The sequence below is a fragment of the Peromyscus californicus genome, unplaced genomic scaffold (assembly GCF_007827085.1).
Source record: "Peromyscus californicus insignis strain IS unplaced genomic scaffold, ASM782708v3 Scaffold_8__1_contigs__length_139910024, whole genome shotgun sequence".
NCBI lineage: Eukaryota > Metazoa > Chordata > Mammalia > Rodentia > Cricetidae > Peromyscus > Peromyscus californicus.
This window is the reverse complement of record NW_026294606.1, coordinates 48,543,501-48,567,195: the sequence shown is the minus strand read 5'-3', so window position 1 is coordinate 48,567,195 and position 23,695 is coordinate 48,543,501. Positions and strand designations below refer to the sequence as shown.

Here is a 23,695-nt window from a genome sequence, read left to right as displayed (position 1 = left end):
GTACATCTGGATTGGCTTAATCTACATATGGCCTTGTCTTTACAAAAACTTAAAAAGTTTGCATTTGATCACGAGTAGGGTGAAGATGTCAGCATGGGCATTTGGATGGCAGCCATAGGCCCTAAAAGACACCAGGTAAGCAAGTATGGGGTTGTTGGCTTCAGGGCTCTTGGAGGTGTGCAGGTGAACTTACATACTGTACATCCAACCCTAGGCATAAGAAATGAAAGCCTTCTGGCATCCCAGCTGTGCTCTTAAGCTCCAACACTGTACCTTATTATTCCTCAGAACAGTTGTCTAAGTTTAAACCAAAAGGAAATGCTATGAATGAAAGTTCCTTACAAAAAAGAATTAGGTCTTTAGATTTGATCAGAAATTCCTTATAGTTTTACAGTTTAGAATCTATTGACTTGAGTTTCTGGCCCATGACAGTGAGACCTCTCAACTCCTGACAGCAGACTTTTCCTAGTATTTTATTTGTAAGGAGCTAGGGCAGGGAAATGTGTATGTAAAGACCAAAATTGAAAGTGGGAAACTTGGGGGCAGGAGGAACAGGCTTCTGCCTTATTTGTTGTATTGACTTCTGGATTCTTGCACCGTCTACTCTGGTGTAGAAGGTACAGAGAACAGGTCATGCAATGCTTGCCATTCAGAGCCACAGATTCATACTTGCTCATTTGGTAACAGGAATACATACTCAGTCAGCTCAGCCTGAGTCCTGCTGCTGCATCATACTCTCAGAGAATCTGAATGTTGTGATTTGTAGTTTCCAAAGGCTGTTTGTGGAGTTTGTTGACATGTTGAGATCCTTTATTGTAACCCTGGCTTGTAACAGTCATACAGAGGATAGTCATTTTGTCTTGCCCTCTGGGGCACTGTCACTTTTAAATACTTAACATTGCTGGCTTGGATCTTCTGGAGCTGAACAGCCTCTTGGATAGAAAGCTTTGTTTTCTTCCATGTCCCCAAGGCACGGGGCCCACTATGCTGTCACAGGTGAGCCCCTCATTCTAGGTGTTTTTAAGAAACAGGGATTACCAGGTACCCTCCAGACACATGCTAGTTCCAGCAGCCCCTATGCCCGTCAGAATTGTCATGGTTTAAAAAGATTTTCATATTTTAGCCAGGATTTATGTTCTCATATATGTGTTTTTATTCATGTATGTGTTGTTACTCTGCTGAGCAATGTGGTACTTGGGACTCAGGTCAGGAGTCTTGGACGTGCCTGTTCTTACAGCATAGTGCTTTCATAGCATTTGATACTTAAATGGGGTGATTTACAAAGAGTTGCAGGCATGCTATCAGAGAACTGCTGCCACTGCTTTATGACCTCTCTCTAAAGGAGAATATGAAAGTGTTCATCTGTGCTCTCTGTACTTTTTATAGAATTGCATGTGCTGACTCTTCTAAGAATCTTAATGTATTTATTTTAACTGACAACATAGTAATTGTGCATATTTATGGGGTAGTGTGGCATTTGGTGACTTAATCTTCACACTGTAGTTTCTGTGCTCATAGGCCCAGGACTATGAGGCTGTGGTGCTTTCCCAAAATCAGGAGCCATCCCCACACCCCAATTCAAGAGTTGGTTCAGTATTGGTAGAGTACAATGAAATGTCCCACATGTAGTTTCCTGATTCTGTCTTCTATTTTGTTTCTTAACAGGACAGCCTGTGGCTGTGTGAGAAAACCTGTGAGACAGGAATGCTGTCTTCTCCTCAGTATTCACCACAAGAGCTGAGCAGACTGTGGGAACTTAAGGAACTGTGTGGGGATCCTTGTCAGTGTGAAGCAAAAGTGTAGTGATCCTCAAAGACCAGGAACTGTAAGTCTGAGGAGACCTCGTGGCTGGTATTGAACTATAAGCAGTATGATATGACTAGTGTTTGCACAGATCTTAATGAATCAATTGATACTGTAGCATAAGTTTTTATTTGTAAATTGGAAGATAATTTAATACCAAATTATTTTAAAAAAAAATACTACTAACTTCTGATCACTGTTACTAATTAGTAATTCATCATTACCATTTTTTGTTAAACCTGGCCAAATTCAGAAAGTTGTAATAACTCCATTTGAATCTCAATCAGGATGATAAAATAGCTCTGTATAGCTTAATAAGGCCAGAAAGAATGTACAAAGATGCTGTGTGGCCCTGGGGCCACATATACCAAAGTCTGGGTTGCTGGAAATACCAGTTTGTGGATCTCTGACATGGGCAAACTGGCCTTGAAAAGGAAATACTGTAACCTGAAGTTTGGAATCTTGCTTTTAAAGATGTTTATTTACATATGTACCATGTTTTCTTTTACCATTTAATGTAAATCCTGAATGTCTCAGCTTACTCTCACTAAACTGTTTTTGTGAGTATGAGTAAAAGTAAACACCTCAGGGTTCAGTGTCACAGGGAAGTAGGGAAGGTACTCTGCCTTACCTGATGTTTACCTAAGCTTGAGGAGGTGGTAATCTGTGGAAGATAGGTTCAGTATAATGTAGGGGAAAGTATGTTGTACAGAATAGAAGATGAGTTTCCTCAGTTTAAGGGACATTTCTCAGAATGACCAACCAAATTACCGTAGTAAACTTTTTTAATAGTTAAGTAGCCCACAGCAGATGTTAACTCCAATCAGATTTAGAGTATTGTTTTTACTTCATATTTACATCTTCACATATTGGAATGCAGTAAGCTATGAAAACAGGAGTAGAAAAATCACTAGTAATCAAAGCCTTTATTATTCTATTAATATACAACCAAATGGTCCTTTCCCAACAAAACATACATCCTTTGTGAGGGCAAAGTTTTTGTTTCTGGTGTATACAACATTCCAGTCGCTAAACTCTTAGGGTTGGACTGTTACCATCGCACTAGTAGACAATCTCCATTCTCCACAGAGTAAAACTGTAATGACTGTAGGTCATTTTCTAGTTCAATTTCTCTGCCCGGCATCTAAAATTAGAACAGAATAGGGAGGAGTGAGTAAGACATCTATAATGCGTAGTATACACGCCGCCCTCCAATGGCAGGTAGCTTGAAGAGTCAAAATGCTGCCTCCATTTAGGATCTGTTATGTATGGCTCACTATGGAGAACTAAGCTTAGCATAGCTTTGTGTTTTTGCTTAGCAACTTACCTTGGGACTTTCATAGGACAACAGAAGTTCTGACACAGGAACTTTGAGAAGACGTGACAGCAGTCCCTTTACCTTTTGAATTGTCATGGAATCTATCAAAGAAAAGGAAAATCCATTTCTCTCAAATGACGACTATGTGTACAAATAGCTCAGGTGAGGCAGTACCTAAGACACTAAGTGACAAAAGCTTGAGTCATTTGACCAGTTGATTCTTTTGGTAAACTGGGAAATGGAGCTAATGTTTGACCCAAGTGGTCTTGACAGTGAGGTGTCATACCATTTCAGTAGCATTTACTATTTCCTCCTCAATCTGAGTAACCAGAAATAATCATTTCACTGAGGAGGAAAAATATAGGCCTTTGTGATAACTTCCTGATGGGTTGCTGAAGATCCCATGAGTGGGGCCTTGAGGACACCTCTCAGCCTTATTTCCCCTCTAGAAGAGAGCATAGACTTAAGTGGTTGATGAGGTCTCTCCCAGCATGAGCATCCGGTCACCATCAGGATGTGCATACACATGACTACCAGGTATGGGAAGGTAACTCAGAAAAACAAATGCTCTGGTCTATTCAGAACACACTAGGAACTTCTTTCCAAAGACAGGTTGTGGTACATAGTGGATATTTTGATTAAGGATATTAGTTTCTCTGAAGCTTTAGCTGAAAGTACAGCAATAGTTTGGTGTCCCACAAATATCACAATGTAGACAATTATTTTTCTATAAAAATCGTTTTTTTAATGAAAGCTGTGTTTTTATGCAACTTGTGATAATAAATCTTCTCTATTTTAGAATAAAACTAGCCTTTTCCTGTTTGTGACCTAATTCGACAGCCGTACTACCCTGAATGTGCTTAATCAAACTTGCTGCATCTAGAGAGGAGTAGGCTGCGTCCCATCCCAGACTGAATAAGGATGGGAAGGGGAGAAAGCAGGTTGAGTTGTCAGCATAGCTTTGCTTCCATAGTATGGACATAATGTGACTACTGCCCCATTCCCACCAGTCTTTCCTGCCATGAACAGTGCACCTGTCCTTACATTGCTTAGCTTGAGTATTTTTTCTGAGCAACAAGAAAAAAGTTAATACACACTGTTAATTTGTCATTATATATTATATACCAGTAATAGAAATTGAATTGCTAAAAAACAAAACAAAACAAAAAAAAAAACAGGAGAAACTGGCCCTAAATGGATGGTTATTCAGGAAAATACTCTTCTGGGTGTAACTAGCCTTCCATGAGCTATGTATGGTATCATGGGCAAGCTTTTGTCTAATGAACATGGATGTAAAATCAATGAATTTACAGCACTTACGGTAGGCAAATAGGGAAATATATTTACTGGAGTCAGTCAGACGCCTATGTTTCCATTTCTTCAAGTGCTCCTGGCTTTAAATCTAACCCCCCAGCATTTAGCTGTGACTCAAGTTAATCTTGAGAATTTATAGAATTGTCATGCTAAAAAAAAAAATAGGCTGATTCTTCTGAGTGCAAGTCTGAGTTGAATTATATTTATCCAAAAGCATTTATTTTTCTTAATATTAAATTAGTTCCAGTAGTACAAATGTTTTTTAGAGGATTTTGAAAAAATTTTCTTTCTCCCCAAGTTGTATAAAAGCACTGACTTCTCTCCTTATCAGGAAATCATCTCTAGACAAGAAAAGCCCGAGAGAATCTTAAACACATGGGCATAGGAAGTAATTCCTTTAAGGGGTTAAGCATTCCATTCAAGTCAAGTCCTCACACTTGTGGCTGGACACACTATCACATGGCACAGATGTGATGGCAAATGCCTTTTATTCAAGCACTTGGGAGGCAGGTATGTGAGTTCAAGGTCAGCCAGAGTAACACAGTAAGACCCTGTCTCAAAAAAAAAAAAAAAAAAGAAAGAAAGAAACTCCACCACACCATCACAGGCAGGGGTGCTCAAAATTTTTAATAAAACTGCTTTCCAGATAAGCTGATGGAATACTGGAGATCAGAACTTTAGTATGTTTTAGATTAAGCACTAATGAAAACATCTTAAGTTCTGAGGTCTACATAAACTATAAGTTAAGACTCCACCTCGCTCTACTCTAAGACAGTGCTTCGCAAGAACTTGGACAGCAGAGATGGGCATGCTCTTACCTGGTAACTGCTTTTCTAATACTTTCTGTTCAACTTGGTTGGAGCATTTTATCTTCAGTGCTTTAAGGAAAAAGGGAGAAAATTACTAAGCACCATAGCAGGGATTGACAGCATGCATGCATGTAGAACTGGGACTGTGCCTCTGAGGTAGAGCACATATTTTGTATACACAAGGCCTCAGTTTGATTACTAGCACCAATAAGGAAAAACATGCAGGCCAAGAGATTGCCAGATAATGTAGCAGTTTGGCACAACTTGGCTCAATCCTCATAAATGGGCCTTAATGATGTTAAAAATCTCTATATTTCCATAAAGCTAGGTGTGATGGTGCACACCTGTAATTCCAGGCTATAATCCCATCTTGAAAGGCTGTGGTAGGATTGTCACAAATTCAAGTCCAGCCTAGACAACACATGCCAGCTATGAGACCTTGTCTCAAAACAAAAAAAATCAAAAAGATATCATGGTCCCAGAACTGGGGAAGGTATAGCAGAGGCTAATGAGTACAAGGCAGCCTGGATTTATATAACAAGTTCATGTCTCAAACAGCTGACCCAGAATTCTATCACCTTTTCTTTCCCTCCGTACTACTTCCTGACAGTTTAGCTAGGGTTCTGCATGTGCACAGTGCAGGATTCCACATTACAGCGTGGTTTACTACTCCACTCTCTCCTACACCTAGAAGGCTATTCAGAGAGTCAACAGCATGGGGGCTGTCAGAATGCCCAACACAAACTGATTGAGTTTGGGATCATTACTCCCTAAGACAATGGTTCTCAATTGGGGTGTGTGTGTTGTCTTGAATGATCCTTTCACAGGGGTCACCTAAAACCATCACAAAACAGTTACTAACATTATGATTCATAACAGTAGCAAAATTACAGTTATGAAGTAGCAGTGAAAATAATTTTATGGTTGGGGGTCACCAGAACTGTATTAACAGGTTGCAGCATTAGGCAGGTTGAGAACCACTGCCCCAGGAGAAACACACTTCATCCCTATCAAACAAGCCATCACCACTTGCTTCATACCCAGTACAAAGCATGTATATGAAAGGATTCTTACTTAGTAGCTGATTTTTGAGCATGAATGGCTGCTGTGTTTTGAGTTCCTCATCTTCAGGTGCACCGTATTCTGTTTGTTTAAGAAATAAAAAGGGATGAACAAGAAGCTAGGGGCCACAGTAAGGAAACAATGTTAGTGTGAACAGAGCTTCTCCCATGATTAACCCAGCATCACTGATCAATCAGCCTAGGATTAGCCTCTTCCTGCAGAACTAACTGCTTGTTGGGTGGTTAGGAGAGGTAAACAATAACTACTCCCAAGGAAGATCATCTCTGTGGCTGTATGTTCCATGCTTGTTCTAACAGTAGCCTGACTAAGCTCCCCATGCTTTCAAAACCTTCCAACTTTTAACTTGGTTTCAGTTTTGAAAATGCTCTTTCCTTCAGGGTCCTAAAGAAACTAGGTATGATCTGGACAGAGGTCACAGGACCCCATTAGGTTTTAGCCAGTCAAGTGTTTAGTCCTGCTGCAGACCAGTTCCTGTACCTGCAACACATGCGGCAGCTTTCCTTATCTGTGGGGCCACATCCTAGGACCTCAGTGGAGATCTGAAATTAATAGCAAAGACCTTTTTCTAGGTCTCTAAGTACCACATACTTATGATCCTAAATTAGACACTGTAGGAGGCTAACAACCACACCAATGTGCTGTGATGGAAGTTCTGTGAACCTGCTCTTTCAGAACATCTTCAAGCTCCAGTAAGTCCATTTTGCAGCTCCTCTTTGGATTTTAAGAACCATGGCACTGGATTCATCTGTGTTTGGGGTATTTTCAAGTCACAACACTTGTCACAAGTACTGCAACACCTTGGTGGTCTATATGCTCAGTCACTGAATGACTCAGGACAGGCAGCACATGTGGCATGGAATGCTAGGCAGAGGCAGTCTTGTACACCACACTACTTAGAAATGGTATGCAATTAAAACAATGAATTTTTGGTTTCTGGAATTCTCTATTTAATGTTTAGGTTGAGGTGGACTAAAGGTAAGTGAAACTGCAGAAAAGGCTGAACTACTGTCCTTCCCTGCTGCCCTTGATCAAGTGGTACTGGTTTCTCTGTACACACTTGGCAATAAGAAGCTGAACTGTATGCACCTGCAGGCTGCTTAGACCCTTCCTTTCCCCACTCTCAAGTAACTCAGAATTTACCTAGAGCAGCCAGGAAATTGGGCCAGCTAATGGAGTAATTTGAAAGCAATTCCCACAGGCAGCTTGTCTTCCTGAGATAATGTTCCAGCTGAAGCATTTATGCAGTGAGCTGCTTACATTGGAAATATGTAAAAAGAAAAGTGGCCTAAATGTGAACCATGGAATGATGAAATGAAGAAGTCAAAACAAAGTGAAAAGTACATTGGAACATAATGCCCAATCCTTTGCTTCAATGCCTGAGGCCCAGCTAAAGGAACCACTGTGAACACCAAGTGCCAAACAACACAGGACAAGATTTCAGGATGGGACTTGGGAAGAACAATACAGTTTATGTGCACACTTGCCATGCTGGGAGCATTAAAAAAACACCAGCACTTGAGATGACCTGGAGTACTGCCAACCTTTGCAAGGAGTTACCCACCACCAGAAAGTGTAGGTCTCTGGGGGAACACATGTTGACACTGCCAATTTATCGTCTGTTTTCAACTCGCTGATGTGGTGCCAGGAAAGTGCCCACATAAAAAGGAAACAGATAGCCCTCAAATCAGAAAGGACAAAACACTGAGCCTTCCTGAACTACTACATCAGGGCCCTGTTCCAGCTGGAGTCCCCACGGGCTACCTGGACGTACTGCAGCAGAGAAGCTCATATCTAGGATGGGCCGAGAGAAACTCTGCATTTGGCCTGTTTTTGTCTGGATCTGGATGTCCACCAGCCTTTTTCCATTCATTTCCAAAGGTTTTTCGGTAATCAAGCTCAGCTCCACGCCTTTCCTCTGGAAGAATCTGTGGTTGATGTGACATAGAAATGTGTCATCTTTCAATGAGCTGCTCATGGTTTTACCCAGTCCTCCCTCTGGTGCTCAAGCAGAGACAATAAAATTGCTGCCCTCTACACCTTCCTTTTCCAACACAACTCACAAGTTTACGTAAGAATTCCAAACTGGATATGGTAGTTCCTACCAGTAATCTAGCACTTTAAAGAGAGCTAATGCAGAACTGCAATGGAGTTCAAAGTCAGCTTGGGTGAGAGACTCTTAAGTCTCAAAAACAAAATACAAACTAAATTTTAATATAAAAAAGACCAGCCATTACAGAACCCTGAAAACTTAATTTGTATTGCCAAGAACTTGCATTCTTCTACAGAACTAATATCCAGGGCCAGCAAGATGTCTTAGCAGTTGAATCACTTGCTGCCTTAAAGCCTAGTGACCCTCATTCAATCCTTGAGATCCATATGGTGGAAGGTGAGAACAAACTTCTGCCAAGTTGTCTTCTGATCTTCACATGCCCACTAGTACGCATGACTGTCTCTCCCCACAAACAAGTAAATGTAATTTAATTCTTTAAATTCCAGTTTTTAAAATTTCTTTTTAAAAAGATGAACTTCGTATTTTTGCTGCATTTATGTATTGCACCAACATGTCTATAGTGACTGAAGAGGCCAGAAGAGGGCACCAGATCCCCAGGAACTGGAGTTACAGATGCTGTGAATCACTGTGGGTCCTCTGCAAGAGCAACAAATGCTCTTAACCACTGAACCATCATCTCCAGCATTCCACCCCCCATTTTATAATTTCCATCATGATAATATCTGCACCAGGTGCCTGGGTTCATCTCTCTTGGTATGGGCTAGAACAGCTCGCTTCCTTTAGGAAACTTCAGAGTATGCCTAGGCCTCAAAGTCTCACTCTTGGGAGGAACAAGGAGAGAAGAGACAAGCTCTGGGCCTGTGTTCTTTCCAAGGACACAGGATAAAGTGCGTACACTTCCCCACTGCTCCTTAAATGACCACTTTGTTCAGGCAGCAAAAGAACACTAATCTGGCACTGACCTAAGTATAACCCTCTTCCCTCTAAGGGCAAAGAATCCCAATAAACAAAACGTACCTGGTCGCTACTTTATAATATTCAAATGTAATTTACTTTTACAGTTTTTATTATTTGTTTTCTAGTCTTAAAAAAAAATTTAAAACCTAGTGCTATGACACACTTATAGTCCTAGGTACTCTGATGGCTGAAGTGGAAAGAATGCTGAGTCCAGAAGTTGAGGCCTGTAGATGTAACCAACCGTCTTATCAAATAAGAAACACAGAGCCGATTCAGAGAAGATAGCCAAGAGGTCAGAGCTAAGAGCCTCACCCTTCCTGCTTCAGCGATCCTCTTCAGTCAAGAGAGCTCTCGGAAAGGGACCTAGTTCCTGTGTGTATGTCTTTATATAGTCTAGCTGTTCTGCTTTCTCATTGGCTGTAAATCCAAACATGTGACTGCCTCATCACTGCCTGTATGTACCGCCCTCCTGGTCCTTAAAGGCGTGCGCCACCGCCGCCACGCACTTGCTATGGCTCTAATAGCTCTGACCCCCAGGCAACTTTATTTATTAACATACAATTAAAATCACACTTCAGTACAAGTAAAATACCACCACAGAGGCCAGTAGAGGTAACAATTAGACTTCCTCCCCAGAAAGAAACCAAAGGGCATGGTTAGGGTCCTAGTGCTTACCTGACACCTGTTCAGGGTCTTCAGCTGACCAATCTTGGCAATGATGATCTCCTCTGCTTTGTCTCCTTCAGTCAAGGGGTTTCTAGTACAGGACAGAGCCTGTAGGCTCTGTAATTTATCTAGCTCATTGATAAATGACCACTGAAGCAACAAAAGTAATAAAAACATCATGTATCAGGACACATTCCAGATTACTTGGCCTAGCACATAAAAGTAAAATTGCCTAGCTCTCATCTGAGGTATAAGGTGCACTGGACTCCAACACCCCACCCATGTGAACTTAGTGGCATTTTACATCTGTGTAAATAAAAGAACTCTAACCTTAAAAAGTTTTACTATGAGGAAGCATTTTGCTTTTGATTTAATGTTTTCTAAGATCTGTTTTATGTGTATGGACATTTTGCCTGCATGTCTGTCTGTGCACATGTGTGCAGTGAGCAAGAAGGCCAGAAGAGGGCATTGGATCTCCTGGAACTGGAGTTACAAACAGTTGTGAGTACCTATCTGGGTGCTGGGAATTGAACCTGAGTCCATTGTGGAGCAGCTAGTGCTCTTAACCACCGAGAGCCATCTCTCCAAGCCCCTAGTTTAACTTTTTTGACAGAGAGAACCTTCAAACTTCGTGTGCAAGTGGAGACAAGCAGTATTGTGCCCTGCGCACTGAGGCAGCTCTTACTTCTGATATTTGGTTGTCATTGACTACGAGGTACTGCAAGGACGGGAACATGGACGTTTTGCACCCTAGAACAATAAAAATGAAACTGCACAGTAGCAGTGAAAAGAAACAGCTAACATAGGAGGGAGGGACATTACTAATCTTATTTACCAATTCCAGCATCCGGGAAATGTATAGAAGAAAGTCCAATGTCAGAAATGAGTAGGTGTTCTAATCTGAAATTAAAATGTTAGATTTGATTACACAGGCCACTAATGTGTTCTGGGCATCTACTAGACTAGCAAGTCTTTGCCTCCACCTTGGGTTTCCATCCTGTTGTAAAACACAAGGTCTAGAAGGAAGGTTGGCACTATGACTTGTGTTCCCACACAGGCCTCTAAGATTACGGAGTGCCTCCTGTTCTGTCAGGTGCTAAGTGGGTCTCAAAAGAAGTACTTGTCTCATTTCCCCGAGATTAACAAATAGAGATGTAGGTATCACCACCAGGACCAAGTCTGCAGCTACAGATTATCTGGTTCCTAGTCCACATGGCACATGGGGGACAAGTACATTCTCCAGATGAGTTCAAGTTGAAATTTCCCAAGGGACTTGCCCAGTTTAGGAACTACATTTTTTATCTATTCAAAAGGTGTATTTAACATATGACAGTTCATTCAGTAAATGATAGTATTGATGGGTAGTGGCCAGCTTGGGCTACAAAGTGAGTTCCAGGACAGAGAAACCCTGTCTTGAAAAACACAAAACAAAAAAGATAGATCTTTAATAGGCAAAATTTAAGGGATTACCTGGGCAGATATGCTATGAGGCACAGCTGGCTTTCATCAATTGCTGGGTTAGAGGAAAGGTCTAGAAGCCTCATCTTCTGCAGGACGTTCACTGGCCTGCATGGAAAGTACAATTTTTTTTCAATATGGACTAATCTCTTGTTTTCAAAATCAGAAGCTTAAACTAAGTGCATCAGGTGTTACAGAGGGTTAGGGAGAAAGGCAGATGGATTTGGCCCAAAAAGGCAAAGGGGTGCTGTGTTGATATGCTGGCAGAGTCAGAGTGCCTATCCTGCCTTTGATAATGGGAGAAAAATGCCTGCACTTGCCTCCACAAATGAAACCATTCTATACAATAAAAGTCTTTATAGTCTTATCCAAATCAAAATTTTCCCATCCTTGACTTTCTTGTACATACTTATTTAATGATATTGTCTAAAAAGGGAGATGATCGGCCAGAGAGATGGTTCAGTTGGTAAAGGCACTTGCCACTAAGCCTGATGACCTGAGTTCCACTCCCCAAACCCACATGGTGGAAGGAGAGAACTGATTTCTCAAATTGTTCTCTGGCCCCCACATGCATGCACATACCCAACTACACAGTCTGAATACATACATACATAAAACGAAAACAATTCATTTTAAAAGAGGGAGATGAGGGCCTGGAAATAAGACTCAGTGTTTAAGAGCATTTGCTGTTCTTGCAAGTTCTGTTCTCAGCACCTATGTCAAGCAGCTTTCAACTGCCTGTTAACTCCAGCTCCAGAAAATTTGATACCCTTTTCTGACTTCCTCAGTTACCTGCATATATTCATACACATTAATTTTTTAAAAAAGAAAATCTGATTTTTTTAAAGGGAGATGAAGCAGCAATATATTTATTTAGGACATGAGTCCACATACACTATAGTACAATAACCTTAAGCAGATATTACCTATTAAAGATCCTTCATTTGCTAGACTCAGCCACCCACACCTGTTTTACCAGCTCATGGAAAATGGAGGCAGCTGAGAAGCTGAAGGTCATACTGAGCACATAACTAGTTTGAGGCCAACCTGGGCTATATGAGACTTTGTCTCAAAACAAACAGGACTAATAAGATGGCTCAGTGAATAACAGTGCTTGCTGCACAGCCTGGCAACTTGAATTCAATTCCTGGAGCCCACAGTGGAAAGACAGAGCCCCGAAGGTTGTCCCCCCACCACCCCTGAATTCACACATAAAACACCACATACATACAATAAATTAAGAAAAAAGGAAATTTTATCATTTACTTACTTTAAAATTTTTGCAATACTAAAGAATGAACTCAGGAGCTAGTGGGGTGGTTCAGTAGTTCAGAGCATTGGCTGCTCTTCCAGAGAATTGAGATTCAATATCCAGCACCCACATGGCAACTTAAGCCCTCACTCCAGTCCTAGAGGACCAGATACCCTCTTCTGGTCTCCTTGAGCACTGTACATATGTGGTACATAGACATACATTCAGGCAAACTCATAAAGATTAATATCTCAAATTCTTAAATAAGAATGAATCCAGGCCCTTGCACATGCTAGGCAAGTGCTCTACAACTAAGCTACATCCCCTCTGCCCTTGGTTTTTTGAGACAGGGTCTTGATAAGTTGCCCAGGATGGCCCTGTCTCAAAAAACCAAGTGGGGGGGGAAGAAAGAAAGAAAAAAGCCTGTATTTCACTGAGAATCAGGGAATCTAATACATGTATACAAAACCAATAAATTCTAATATTTAGTTTGGTTGTCTCTGAGAATCCAAGATATTTATACAAAGCTAATAAAGTTCAGATATTTAATTCAGATGTCTTTGATGAGTTTCCTTTGGTTTGGATAACATTTCAGTTGATAATCTAATCTGTAATACAATAAGTAAGGAGTAAGTACAACTACAATTCATGCTTGCAAACCCTCCTAAAAGTTAATGCTGGACCTGAGACTGTATTCAGAATAACTGAATAGCCATAGAATTACTGAAGCAAAGCCCATTACCTTTCTGAAATGGAAATACTGTTAGACTTGAGGTAAAGTTCCTCGAGGACTGGCCATGAAGGGGCACAGCGCAGCACCTAGAAAGGAAACTAAACTCAGTGTCTGGCAGCCTCTGCTGGCCATGCTCAGCCACATCACTGTAGGAACTTCATGCCTTGTGGACAGGGCATGCAAGCTGTACTCAGGCACCAAGTGGTGGTGCAAGAGGATGAAGGACCACACTGAAAGGCTACAGGAAGACATGCTTCTGGTAGCTGAGTCAGCACCCAGCTCAGGAAGTGCTCACAAGGAGCTGGGAATGCTGATTGGCACTCCAACTCGCTAGTGGCCGAAGCCTAGGACAGGATGTGGTACTCACCTTCTTAGTTCTGATACCACTTAGGCATGTGAAGGATATGCTGAGCACATAAATGTTGCCAAATCAGTTCTTAAGTTTTTCCCTTGAGCCTCACTGTCAACCCCCATCCAATTGCTAAGTGCTTTTCTGTCTCAGGCTTGGTGTGCACCAGAAGAGGGAAGGAGATCCTCCAAAATCAGGGGACCAGGAAAAGACAGAAACAGATTTACCAAATGCCACTGTGCCAAGGATACCTGTGGCTGCTCATGAGCCAACCATACCAGGACAGTGGATTATGGGGACAAGCCTGCACACAGGGAAAAAGTGAGACTCTCCACTTCATGCTCTGTCCTAAGAACATCTGCAGGAAACCTGGGGGAGCCAGCATTATGGCATTTAAAACTCTACATAGTTAGTGCATGCCACTGTGAACATCCATGTTCAAGACTCCAGAGCAATACAAATGAGCTAAGAGACAGGGACAGGCTGAGAAAGAACATGGATTACCAGATCTAAAATCTTATTTCACCAAAGGATTACTCTTCTCTGTAATGAAGTGTAGAACATTCTACTGTTTGGATAATAGGGTTACTGAAATGAAACCAGTTAGTCTTTAATTCCCTTTTAAAGCAAAAATTGTAATCATTTATTACTGTGTAATAAAGCAAATATGATTACCTCAGCCCACGTTATTCCCATTTTATTTAGGACTAAAATCTTCAGATTAGAAAATGTTCCAGTTGGAGTTGGTGAGTCAGAAGGAAACTGCAGTTTATTTTCACTGAGAAGAAAAAGGAGATAGGAAGTATTTACATCCTATATGGCAGACCCAACACACTGACATCAACAGTCTGGGATTTAACCTGAAGGTTTGAGAGGGGTTCTCACAGAGGTAGGCGAAGCTTCAGGTTTCCTCCTCACACATGTCAAGTTGACTTGGGCTCCCAAATTTCCACAAGAGGAGACACTAAGAGTTAAATTATACCCATTTGCTCTATTTGAGGTGCCTTCAAGCTTGACTGCTGTAGCCTAGTAAAGCTTACCTGCATATGTAAGCACTTAAGAATGCAAGGAGAGAAGGGCTGGGGTGTGTTCAGTGGTAGAGGCTTAGTTAGGAAGCACAAAAACCTGGGCTTGCTTCCCAGCCCCATCAAAGGAAGGAGGAATGGACCAGCCTAGTTGAGCCCTTGGAGAGTGAGGTTGTGAGATTAAACTAATCAAATATTTGGGAAGGCCTCAGAAAATATGACATTAGTAAACAAAGTAAAGAAGTTAAAAATACTTACTAAACTATATTAAGCAATGTTCCAATGAACTACTTATTCCTAAAGAGTTAAACACTGATTCCAAATAAGCAAGCATGTTCAGCACTAACCCTTCTCCTCTGCTGAGATCACACATACCATAGTCCCTCTTTCACAGTCAGACTTATAAGCTCTGAATATCACCCCCTCCTACCTGATCAGGACACAGATACACTCCTTATTCATGCACATCAAGGGACCATGTGAAGACTGCCTTGAAGTGAACCTTCACCAAGTCCACTCAGCCAAAGCGTCCCATAAAGTACCTACCAGCTGTCAGAGAAGGCAGTGTGGAGTTCATACCTGAGATTGAGAACCTCCAGGTTGTTGAGCTGCTCTGCAATAAGAACCACTTCAGCCCAAGATGACAACAAGTTCTTGGACAAATTTACAACTCGAATATCTAAAAGGCATATTTTAAGAAAAAATAATTTCAAAAGATCCCCCAAAGACATAGAATTAGTAGCATTCTAATTCTGAAATGAGCATTTTGGTTTTTTTGGTTTTTTTTGTTTTGTTTTTTGAGACAGGATATCTCTGTGCAGCCCTGGCAGTCCTGGAACTCACTCTGTAGACCAGGCTGGCTTTGAACTCATAAGATCCCCCTGCCTCTGTCTCCCGAGTGTTGGGATTAAAGGCATGCACCACCACCGCCTGACTGGAATAGGGATTTTAAACTCACTGTCTAGTCTGAAATTTTTTTCATGAACACAAATGTTTTTATCTTTTAAATTATCTGTTAGACTGAATATAGCTCAGTGGTAGAATGCTTCTCCATATGCCCAAAGCCCCGAGTTCCATCCCTAGCATTACAAAACTAAAATGAACACTATTACCTTAGTTCAATTAAAACCTAAAATTTGACATTCTCAGTGTCAAAGCTTGAGACATGCATCTATAAAAAATGGAGAAGCAAGTGTCATAATCAAAATTTTGCAGAACAAAAAAAGAAGACAGTGACAGATAGCAACTGATGTAATGAGCACCCTGAGGTGACTAACAAGCCTTGCCTTCAGCACTGCCACAGGTGTGTGTGCCTGTGCACACACCCACCCACCCTTCTCTCTAGAACATCAGTCCCAACCCACGGATCTAAACAGCACCATCCTAGCGGAGAATACAAGGGTGGCAGCAACACAGGCAAGAAAGAGACTGAGAATCACCTGAGTACTCAAAGTCTGCAACGTGGCTTCTTACCTGTGGTTCAGGACCACAGACTTAAAACAAACTCTGGGACCATCACATATGCGTGATGACTTAAGCAACTGTTTTCAAGGGGGTCACAGTGTACCATAGTGCCAGACCAGCTAATGAAAGGCTTAACATTCCCACCTGATATATGTGGGTATTACTATGGTTACTCTACAAATAGCTATCAAGGGCCAAGAAGACAGGCTTAGCAGGGAGAGAGTCCATAAGTTAACGCCTCCTGCAAGTCTGAGACTGCCTGTGTTCAGAGTGGCAGGTGGGGCAGGTAGGAAAGTATGTGGCCATATAGACACAAGTGAAAGCAAAGCCAATGAGCAACTTGAGCAGAAAACTGAGGGAACCTAGGAAATAGAACCTGGAAGAATCTTGTGGCAACATGGACAAAGCAGTGACCATAGCGAGGTGCTGAGGTCAGAGTGGGAACAGCCACCTCGAACACACTTGGAAAGATGGATAGGTATTCTCAAAATGAGGCACCTAGGCCAGTGGTTCTCAACCTTCCTAATGCTGCGACTTCAATACAGTTCCTCATGCTGTGGTGACCCCCCTCAACCATAAAACTATTTCTGCTGCTACTTCATAACTGTAATTTTGCTACTGTTATGAATCATAATGTAAATATTTTTGAAGACAGAGGTTTGCCACAACCCATAAGTTGAGAACCACTGCCCTAGGCCTTGGAGGACAGGCCACATCATGAAGGACCTCCAAAGCCTGCTAGTCTGCCAGAAATGGAACTACTAGAGAGGCTGGAGCAGAGTAACAGGATCTGACTTGGGTCTCTGGAAAGTGACTCTGCTGTAAAGCTGAGCTGAGAACTGTAGGAAGACAAAAGAGACAAGTGGTCCTCTGTCTTAGGGTTACTATTGCTGTGATAAAACACCATGACCAAAAGTAACTTGGGGAGGAAAGGGTTTATATGTCTTATATATCCTAAACCACAGTCCACTGAAGGAAGCCAAAGCAGGAACTGGGTAGGAATCTGAAGGCAGGAGCTGATGCAGAGGCCATGAAGGAGTACTGCTTACTGGCTTGCTCATGGCTTGCTCAGCCTGCTTTCTTACAGAACCCAGGACCACCAGCCCATAATGGGCTGGGCCCTCACCCATCAATCACTAAGAAAATGCCCTATAGGCCTTCCTACAGACCAATCTTATGGAGGCATTTTCCCAATTGAGGCTCCATCCTCTCAGATGACTCTAGTTTGCATCAAGTTGACATAAAACTGGCCAGCACAGCCTCACAGTTTGGATCCTACCTCAGCATAAGAGCAGGAGGAAATATCAGAATAAGTACCTCAAGCTGAAAGCAAAGCCAGCAGTATTTGTCAGACATAGGAAGTGAGGAAAATAGAGACAGAGCTGGCCAGGCACATGGTACTGCTGTTTACTGGACATAGAAATTATGGTACAAGTGGGCTGGAGGGGTCTCACTGTGGGACATGTTGTTTGAGATCACCATTAGACAGAAACAAGTGTTAAATGAGCCACTGGAAAGAACAGAAAAAGAAAAGAGCAGTGTGGGAAGACAGAAGCATGCTGGGGTCCAACTGTGTCCCAATACAGTCTCTGAGAGAAGCTGAAGACACACACTCTTTGCTGAGAGAAGGGACCTTCCAAAAGAGACAGAAAGCATTCACCCAGGGAAGAAGAGACCCATGGCTGAGGGCAGCAACTGCAGCTGGTTCTTTATTTTTGAGACAGGCTCTCATGTAGTCCAGGCTGGCCTTAACTCACTATGAAGCTGAGAATTACCTTCAGCTGAGGATTCCTCCTGATCCTCCTGTCTTTGTAGCACTAGGATAATAGGCATGCACCGCCACACCCAGCTGCTGAGTCACCTTTGCACAGAAGAAAATCCAAGGCACAGAGTAGGCAACTGTCACCTGTACAGAGCAGCACAAGACAATCAACCTGTCTGCCTCCATCGAAAGTCCAATTTGATATATCCTACGATACAAGTAGGAACATTAAACATAGATGAAACATGGAGACAGTTGTGGTAGCTCAGATGCGTGATCTCAGTACCAGGAAGGCTGAGGCAGAGGTGCTGAAGCAATTTCAATGTCAGCCTGAGCTACAGTGTGAGACACTATCTCACAAACATACACCAACACCCCCCCACCCCCCACCCCCACCCCCCCGCCAAACATGGAGAGCCTGTTTAATTACTCCAGGGCTCTGGCTGTAAATAAATCAATCTCAGGAGGAAGCAGGTGGGGAACTCCACAAAGAACACAGGGCTGGGAGGAAAGGCAGGCAGACATAGTCTGCAAACCCAAACCTGTCAACTTGCCACATGTGCCCAGATCCAGTCAGCTCTCTCAGCCTTACTGGATGGCTTTCTTCACACTTGAAAGACAACTGATGAAACCCTGGACATCCCACCTGCACTGAGGAATCACCAGAGACCAATACAACAGAGGAAATGCTAACCAAGTCTGTCCCCTTGCTAGGGGGCCACCTATATAAACTTCCACTCTCAGAGCCAGGCATGGTGACTCATAATGTAATACCAGCAGTTGGGGGAAGCTGAGATAGGAGAACTATCATGAGTTCAAGGCCACCCTCAGATACATAGTGAGTTCAAGACTAACATTAACTACAGAGTAAGACCCTATCTCAAAAAAATAAAAAAGCCTCCCCAGCACCAGAAAGCTATATTAAAGTGTAATAAAAATGTTCACACTTGGCCATACTTGCAGGCAAAATGGTCTGGGAATGTACTTAACTGAGTTGCATGCCCCAACAAGGGTATACAACCAATGGTATCAGGTACAAGCAACAAATCCAAAATCAGGTTTCAGGTTGAGCTGGCAACGAAAAGGATACTAGGGCAGGCTTCAGCAATTCTTCCTTGTTCACCAGCATGACTCACAGCACACTTCCACAGGGATATGTTTTGCAATGCTCTCAGCTGACTGCATGAAAAACAGTTCATAGGTACACATAAGTCATATGCTATCCACTGGCCCTTTAAAACATTACACAAAATACCATAAATATACAAATGCTAGTACCCACCACATAAATTAAGAAGAAAGCATTGCAAAAAAGGAGAATGAAATGAAGCATCAGAGACATTAGAAGCAGCTGTAATCATTGCCCCTCTCCAAAACACCCTGCTCTCCCCCATTTCCCAGCAAACTCTCCAGCCACAGCTGCTGTGGACTTAATCCTGACTTGTAAAACTCTGTGTCTCCACTCCCTCTTTTATTTACCCCATGAAATGATGTAAGCGACATTCTGCTATACAGATTCTCCTGTGACTTCTTCCCTCTGAAGGATATTGTGAAGCAGTGAGATGCAGCTCCATTGACACTTGGAGCTCTGGAACATTTGCCTTCCTATCTGTTAGTGTCTACCAGACCCCAGTGATGTTACTAATTCTTCTGCTGATAGTTGGTAGTTCCCCGAAATGCTGAAGTGACACTATGAGCGCCTCCTCCCTCTGAGACAGGCTCTCTAGGAACGTATCTGAGGCATTGTGCATGAGAGCTTTCAGGTGTGTTTCTACATATGCAGGATTTGTGTCCTCTGCCTGTCAGAAAAGCCAATGTCCTGCAACTCAGAATCCAGAGCTGGGCTACCAGGCTTCAAGGCCCAATTCCACTACCTCCTTTGTCACTAGGGAAGTTGGTTAAATCTTGGTGTGTCAGACTTCACACTGGTAAAATGTTTTTGCACTCACTTTAATTGTAGCAGTTTTATTCACACAATAACCAAAAGGTAGAAACAGCCCAAGTATCCAGAACAGATAACCAAATGTGACATCACATTTGAGAAGCAGTGTTTGGCCTTAATAGGGAAGAAATTCTGAAATCCACAAATGGAGAGACCTTCAAGATGTTACTCTAATCAAAGTTAGACACAGGGACAAATAATGCACAAGGATCCCACCTGTGATTCCAGAACAGACAAAGGGACAGGCAGAAAGAACAATGGCTGGGAGATAGGGAATTAGTGTTTCTAGGGGAGGGAATTCTAGTTTGGAATGATGGGGATGTGTCAGGGACTGGTTTACCCAATGTTTAGAGTTCACACTGCTAAACCATTTTACTAGGTATATTCTGCTATCATTTTTAAAACACAACAAATGACGCAGTGAGTTAGTATTTATGAAGATCTCAAAATACTGCTTAGAACACAATGGTTCATTTCAATTAATATTTGTAAAAATTCACAGAAAAGTGACAATGTTGAGGGGTAAACACAAGAGCTAAACACATGGCAAAGGTGATTATAATCATCAGAAACACGTTCTAGGGCAGAGGTGCTCACACTGTTCAACAGGCCCTGAGAGTTTCAGTGATGTTTCAAGGTGCCTATACCAAAATAAATGTTTCCCAGTTCCAATTTTGTGTGTGGTTAGGACCACACAACTTCATGATGACTTAGGTGCTACCAACTTAGTACCACTGAGAACTGCATGACTTCCTAGACTCTGAAATCAATTCATATGTCCATATTCTGTCCACCATAATTTTCAGGAAGTACTTACTTTGTATTTATTTATTTTAGATAGGGTCTCATGTAGCCTAAATTGGCCTTGAATGCCCGATCTTCTGTCTCCACCTTCCAAGTACTGGGATTTTAAATATGTGCTACTATGCCTAGAAAATTCCTTGTTTTTTTAAATGCAACAACTGTCCATTTCAGTTTTTCAAAAACATGAAGTCACTGAAAGGAAATGTTAATACTCATTCATAAAACTGTCAATAACTGTAGACCAGTAGTTTGTACTCTGACAGAAGTCACTGTTTCTGGGCCAGGTGTGGCGGTTTTTAATCCTAGTACTTGGGAGGTGGAGGCAGGAGGGTCAAGGGCTCACAGTCAGACCGTCTAGATAGATGATTCAGTGGATAAAAGCACTTGGACCTGAGTTCAATCTCTGATACCAATGCCTACAAAAAGCAATAGGTGATGGCTCACAGCTGTAATTCCCGCAGCCCTCCTACATGAGGTGCGAGACAGAAAAAGATAATCGTCAAGCTCCAAAAAGTTGTCCTGCTTACACTCTCATATTGTGATACGTGCATGTCTGCTCTCATATGCACACATCATACACATATATGGATAAAAACTTCAAATTTAAACGAGTTCAAGCCTGGTAGTGGTGGCTCACAACTTTAATTCCAGCACTTGGGAGGCTGATGCAGGTGGATCTCAAGGCCAGCCTGGTCTACAGATCGAGTTCCAGGATAGTCAGTGCTACAGAGAGAAATCCTGTGTATGTGTGTGGGGGGGAGCCAAAACAAAACAAAAAAAGAGTTCAAGGCTAGCCTGGGCTACATGAGATCCTTTTCTCAATAATAAAAATAATTAAAAAAATTTTTTAAATCAAGTTTGCTATTTCCTTCTACAGTTTAAAGTGTGCCATGCTGGGACACCTTGGCACCAAGCTTGAGGAACCAGGTCTTTATAGAGGCATCAATCCAAAGCCATCTCCAGAAGAGCCAGGATACATGGGCTCTTAATTGCTTCTCTTGTCTTTATTGTGCTTGTCTCTCCACACACACCCCACGCCTGCCCCCCCCCCCCCCACTTTGTAACACATTTCTTTATTGATTCTTTGGGAATTTCACATCGTGTATCCCAATCCCACTCACCTCCCAGTCTCTCCATATCCACCCCTCAACCCTAGAGCATCCCTCCCAGAAACGCACCCCTCACCCCTCCCAGATTAATTAAACACAAAACAAAACAAACAAAAAACCACTTCACTCCTCCATCTTTCCAAAACCTCTTCATTGATCCTAGTGGCATTGGGAGCTGCATTGTATCACAAAGTATACCCTTTTGTCCAATCAGCCCCACCAGAAAAATGTTAACTGCAGAGTAATTTGTCTGCTTCAAGGCCTCTGGCACACTATCATCACTGGACCCTCACTGAAACTCTCTTGGATATCCTTCTGTTGCCCAAAGTCATGGAGATCCTGTGGTTATCGTTCCACAGGACCAGTCCCTTAGCACACTCCAGCAGGGCATGGTTGGGGTAGAAGTTAGGGTGGCCAACCCAAGACACAGGATGTGGGTCTGAGAGGTAGCTGAGCTGGTCATCTGGGCCACTGGGATTGCCCTCCTCAGGCAAGGGGTAGAGCCAACTCTCCTAGACCCATGTCTTTGGGGCTAGCTCTCTACGCCTAAAATAAACCACTCAGGATCAGACTCCCAAAGTTTGAACGAACATAGGCTACTCAGTGGTGCTAAACCAAACTGCCTCCTGAGGATCATCACTCTGCTGGCCATGGAGGTCACAGAGACAACCCTCCACCCCCAAACAGATGTCAGAACAACTTTGTGGAGTCAGTTCTCTACTTCCACCATTATGTGGGTTTTGGGGCTCAAACTCAGGTCCCTAGGCTTGCATGGCATGCACCTTTACCCCACTGAGCCATCTTGCCAGCTTTTTTTTTTTTAACGTATATTTATTTTTATTTAATGTATATAAATGTTTTATCTGCGTGTATGAATATGTACCACCTGTATGCCTGGTACCTGTGGAGGTCAAAAGAGGACATCAAATCCCCTGAACTGGAGTTATATAGGTAGTTGTGAGCTGCTTTGCTATATGAGTGCTGGGAACTGAATAATCAGTGCTTGTGTTCTTCACATTTCAAGCTACTGTGTGAAGAAGATGAACCAATATGGAAGCAAAGTTGCAAGCATCACCACACAATCAAGAACTTTAATCACAATCTGGTGACTGAAAGCCAGGTTGCCAACATCAGCTCTTACCTCTGCTTCTTTGTAATATTGTCAAAACCAACAGTTTGCACTTGTTTACTTCCAACTTTTAAGGAACACGATTTTCCATCATCATCAGACCCATCTTCTAGCACATATCGCTTCTTAAGGGCAGTAAGAAAGTCTACTCCAAAATTAACTTTGTTTGGACGAACAAAGGAGCCTCCTGTTGGGTGCCTGAGAAGGGAGAGAAATTACTATTCAAATATCATCTGCCAATGAGTATGATGATAGAGGCTTGTCAATCCCAGGCATTTATTTGGGAGGCTGAGGCAGGTTCCAGACCAGACAAACCTACATAGTGAGACCCTGTCTCATAAATATAGATAGATAGATAGATAGATAGATAGATAGATAGATAGATAGATACATGGATAGATGGATAGATAGATAGATAAAAAGATAAAGTACTTATTGTTAGATATCGCTTTGTTATTTAATCAAGAAATATTAATATGGCCAGGCAATGGTGGCACATACATGCCTTTAGTCCTAGCACTCGGGAGGGAGAGGCAGGCAGAGCTCTGTGAGTTTGAGGCCAGCCTAGTCTACAGAGCAAGTTCCAGGACAGCCAAGGCTACACAGAGAAATCCTGTCTTGAAAAACCAAAAAGTATGTGTATTATAAAGCTTTTAAAACTATTTTCAGTAGATGTGTGTTACTAGGGATTGAATTCAAGGCCCTAC

General features: G+C 42.2%; 2 protein-coding genes across 7 annotated transcripts in view; one reads left to right on the top strand and one right to left on the bottom strand.

The window, feature by feature from the left end:
* The window catches only part of B3galnt2 (beta-1,3-N-acetylgalactosaminyltransferase 2), a 38,866-nt gene extending 36,278 nt beyond the window's left edge, over positions 1–2,588 (top strand). The window contains exons 11-12 of one of the 2 annotated variants that reach the window (XR_008215774.1): positions 76–135; positions 1,666–1,698. Coding sequence is in view for 1 of the 2 variants with exons in the window: in XM_052728416.1 (XP_052584376.1) it covers positions 79–135; positions 1,666–1,803 (195 nt within the window). In the remaining variant the exon portion in view is untranslated. Of the gene's footprint in view, positions 1–75; positions 136–1,665 lie in introns of both variants that reach the window. The other variant, XM_052728416.1, reaches the window with a different exon arrangement.
* A 122-nt stretch (positions 2,589–2,710) lies between these two features.
* Tbce (tubulin folding cofactor E) overlaps positions 2,711–23,695 on the bottom strand; it is a 52,131-nt gene continuing 31,146 nt past the window's right edge. For 3 of the 5 annotated variants that reach the window (XM_052728415.1, XM_052728413.1, XM_052728414.1), the window contains exons 4-17: positions 23,001–23,186; positions 19,095–19,183; positions 15,358–15,457; positions 14,429–14,531; positions 13,414–13,490; positions 11,432–11,527; positions 10,797–10,861; positions 10,647–10,711; positions 9,971–10,111; positions 8,099–8,252; positions 6,319–6,387; positions 5,254–5,313; positions 3,131–3,222; positions 2,711–2,947 (exon numbers count right to left, since the gene is read on the bottom strand). In XM_052728415.1, coding sequence (XP_052584375.1) covers positions 2,855–2,947; positions 3,131–3,222; positions 5,254–5,313; positions 6,319–6,387; positions 8,099–8,252; positions 9,971–10,111; positions 10,647–10,711; positions 10,797–10,861; positions 11,432–11,527; positions 13,414–13,490; positions 14,429–14,531; positions 15,358–15,457; positions 19,095–19,183; positions 23,001–23,186 — 1,390 coding nt within the window. In that variant the 3' untranslated portion in view covers positions 2,711–2,854. Of the gene's footprint in view, positions 2,948–3,130; positions 3,223–5,253; positions 5,314–6,318; positions 6,388–8,085; positions 8,253–9,970; positions 10,112–10,646; positions 10,712–10,796; positions 10,862–11,431; positions 11,528–13,413; positions 13,491–14,428; positions 14,532–15,357; positions 15,458–19,094; positions 19,184–23,000; positions 23,187–23,695 lie in introns of those variants that run through there. The other 2 variants (XR_008215772.1, XR_008215773.1) reach the window with 2 other exon arrangements.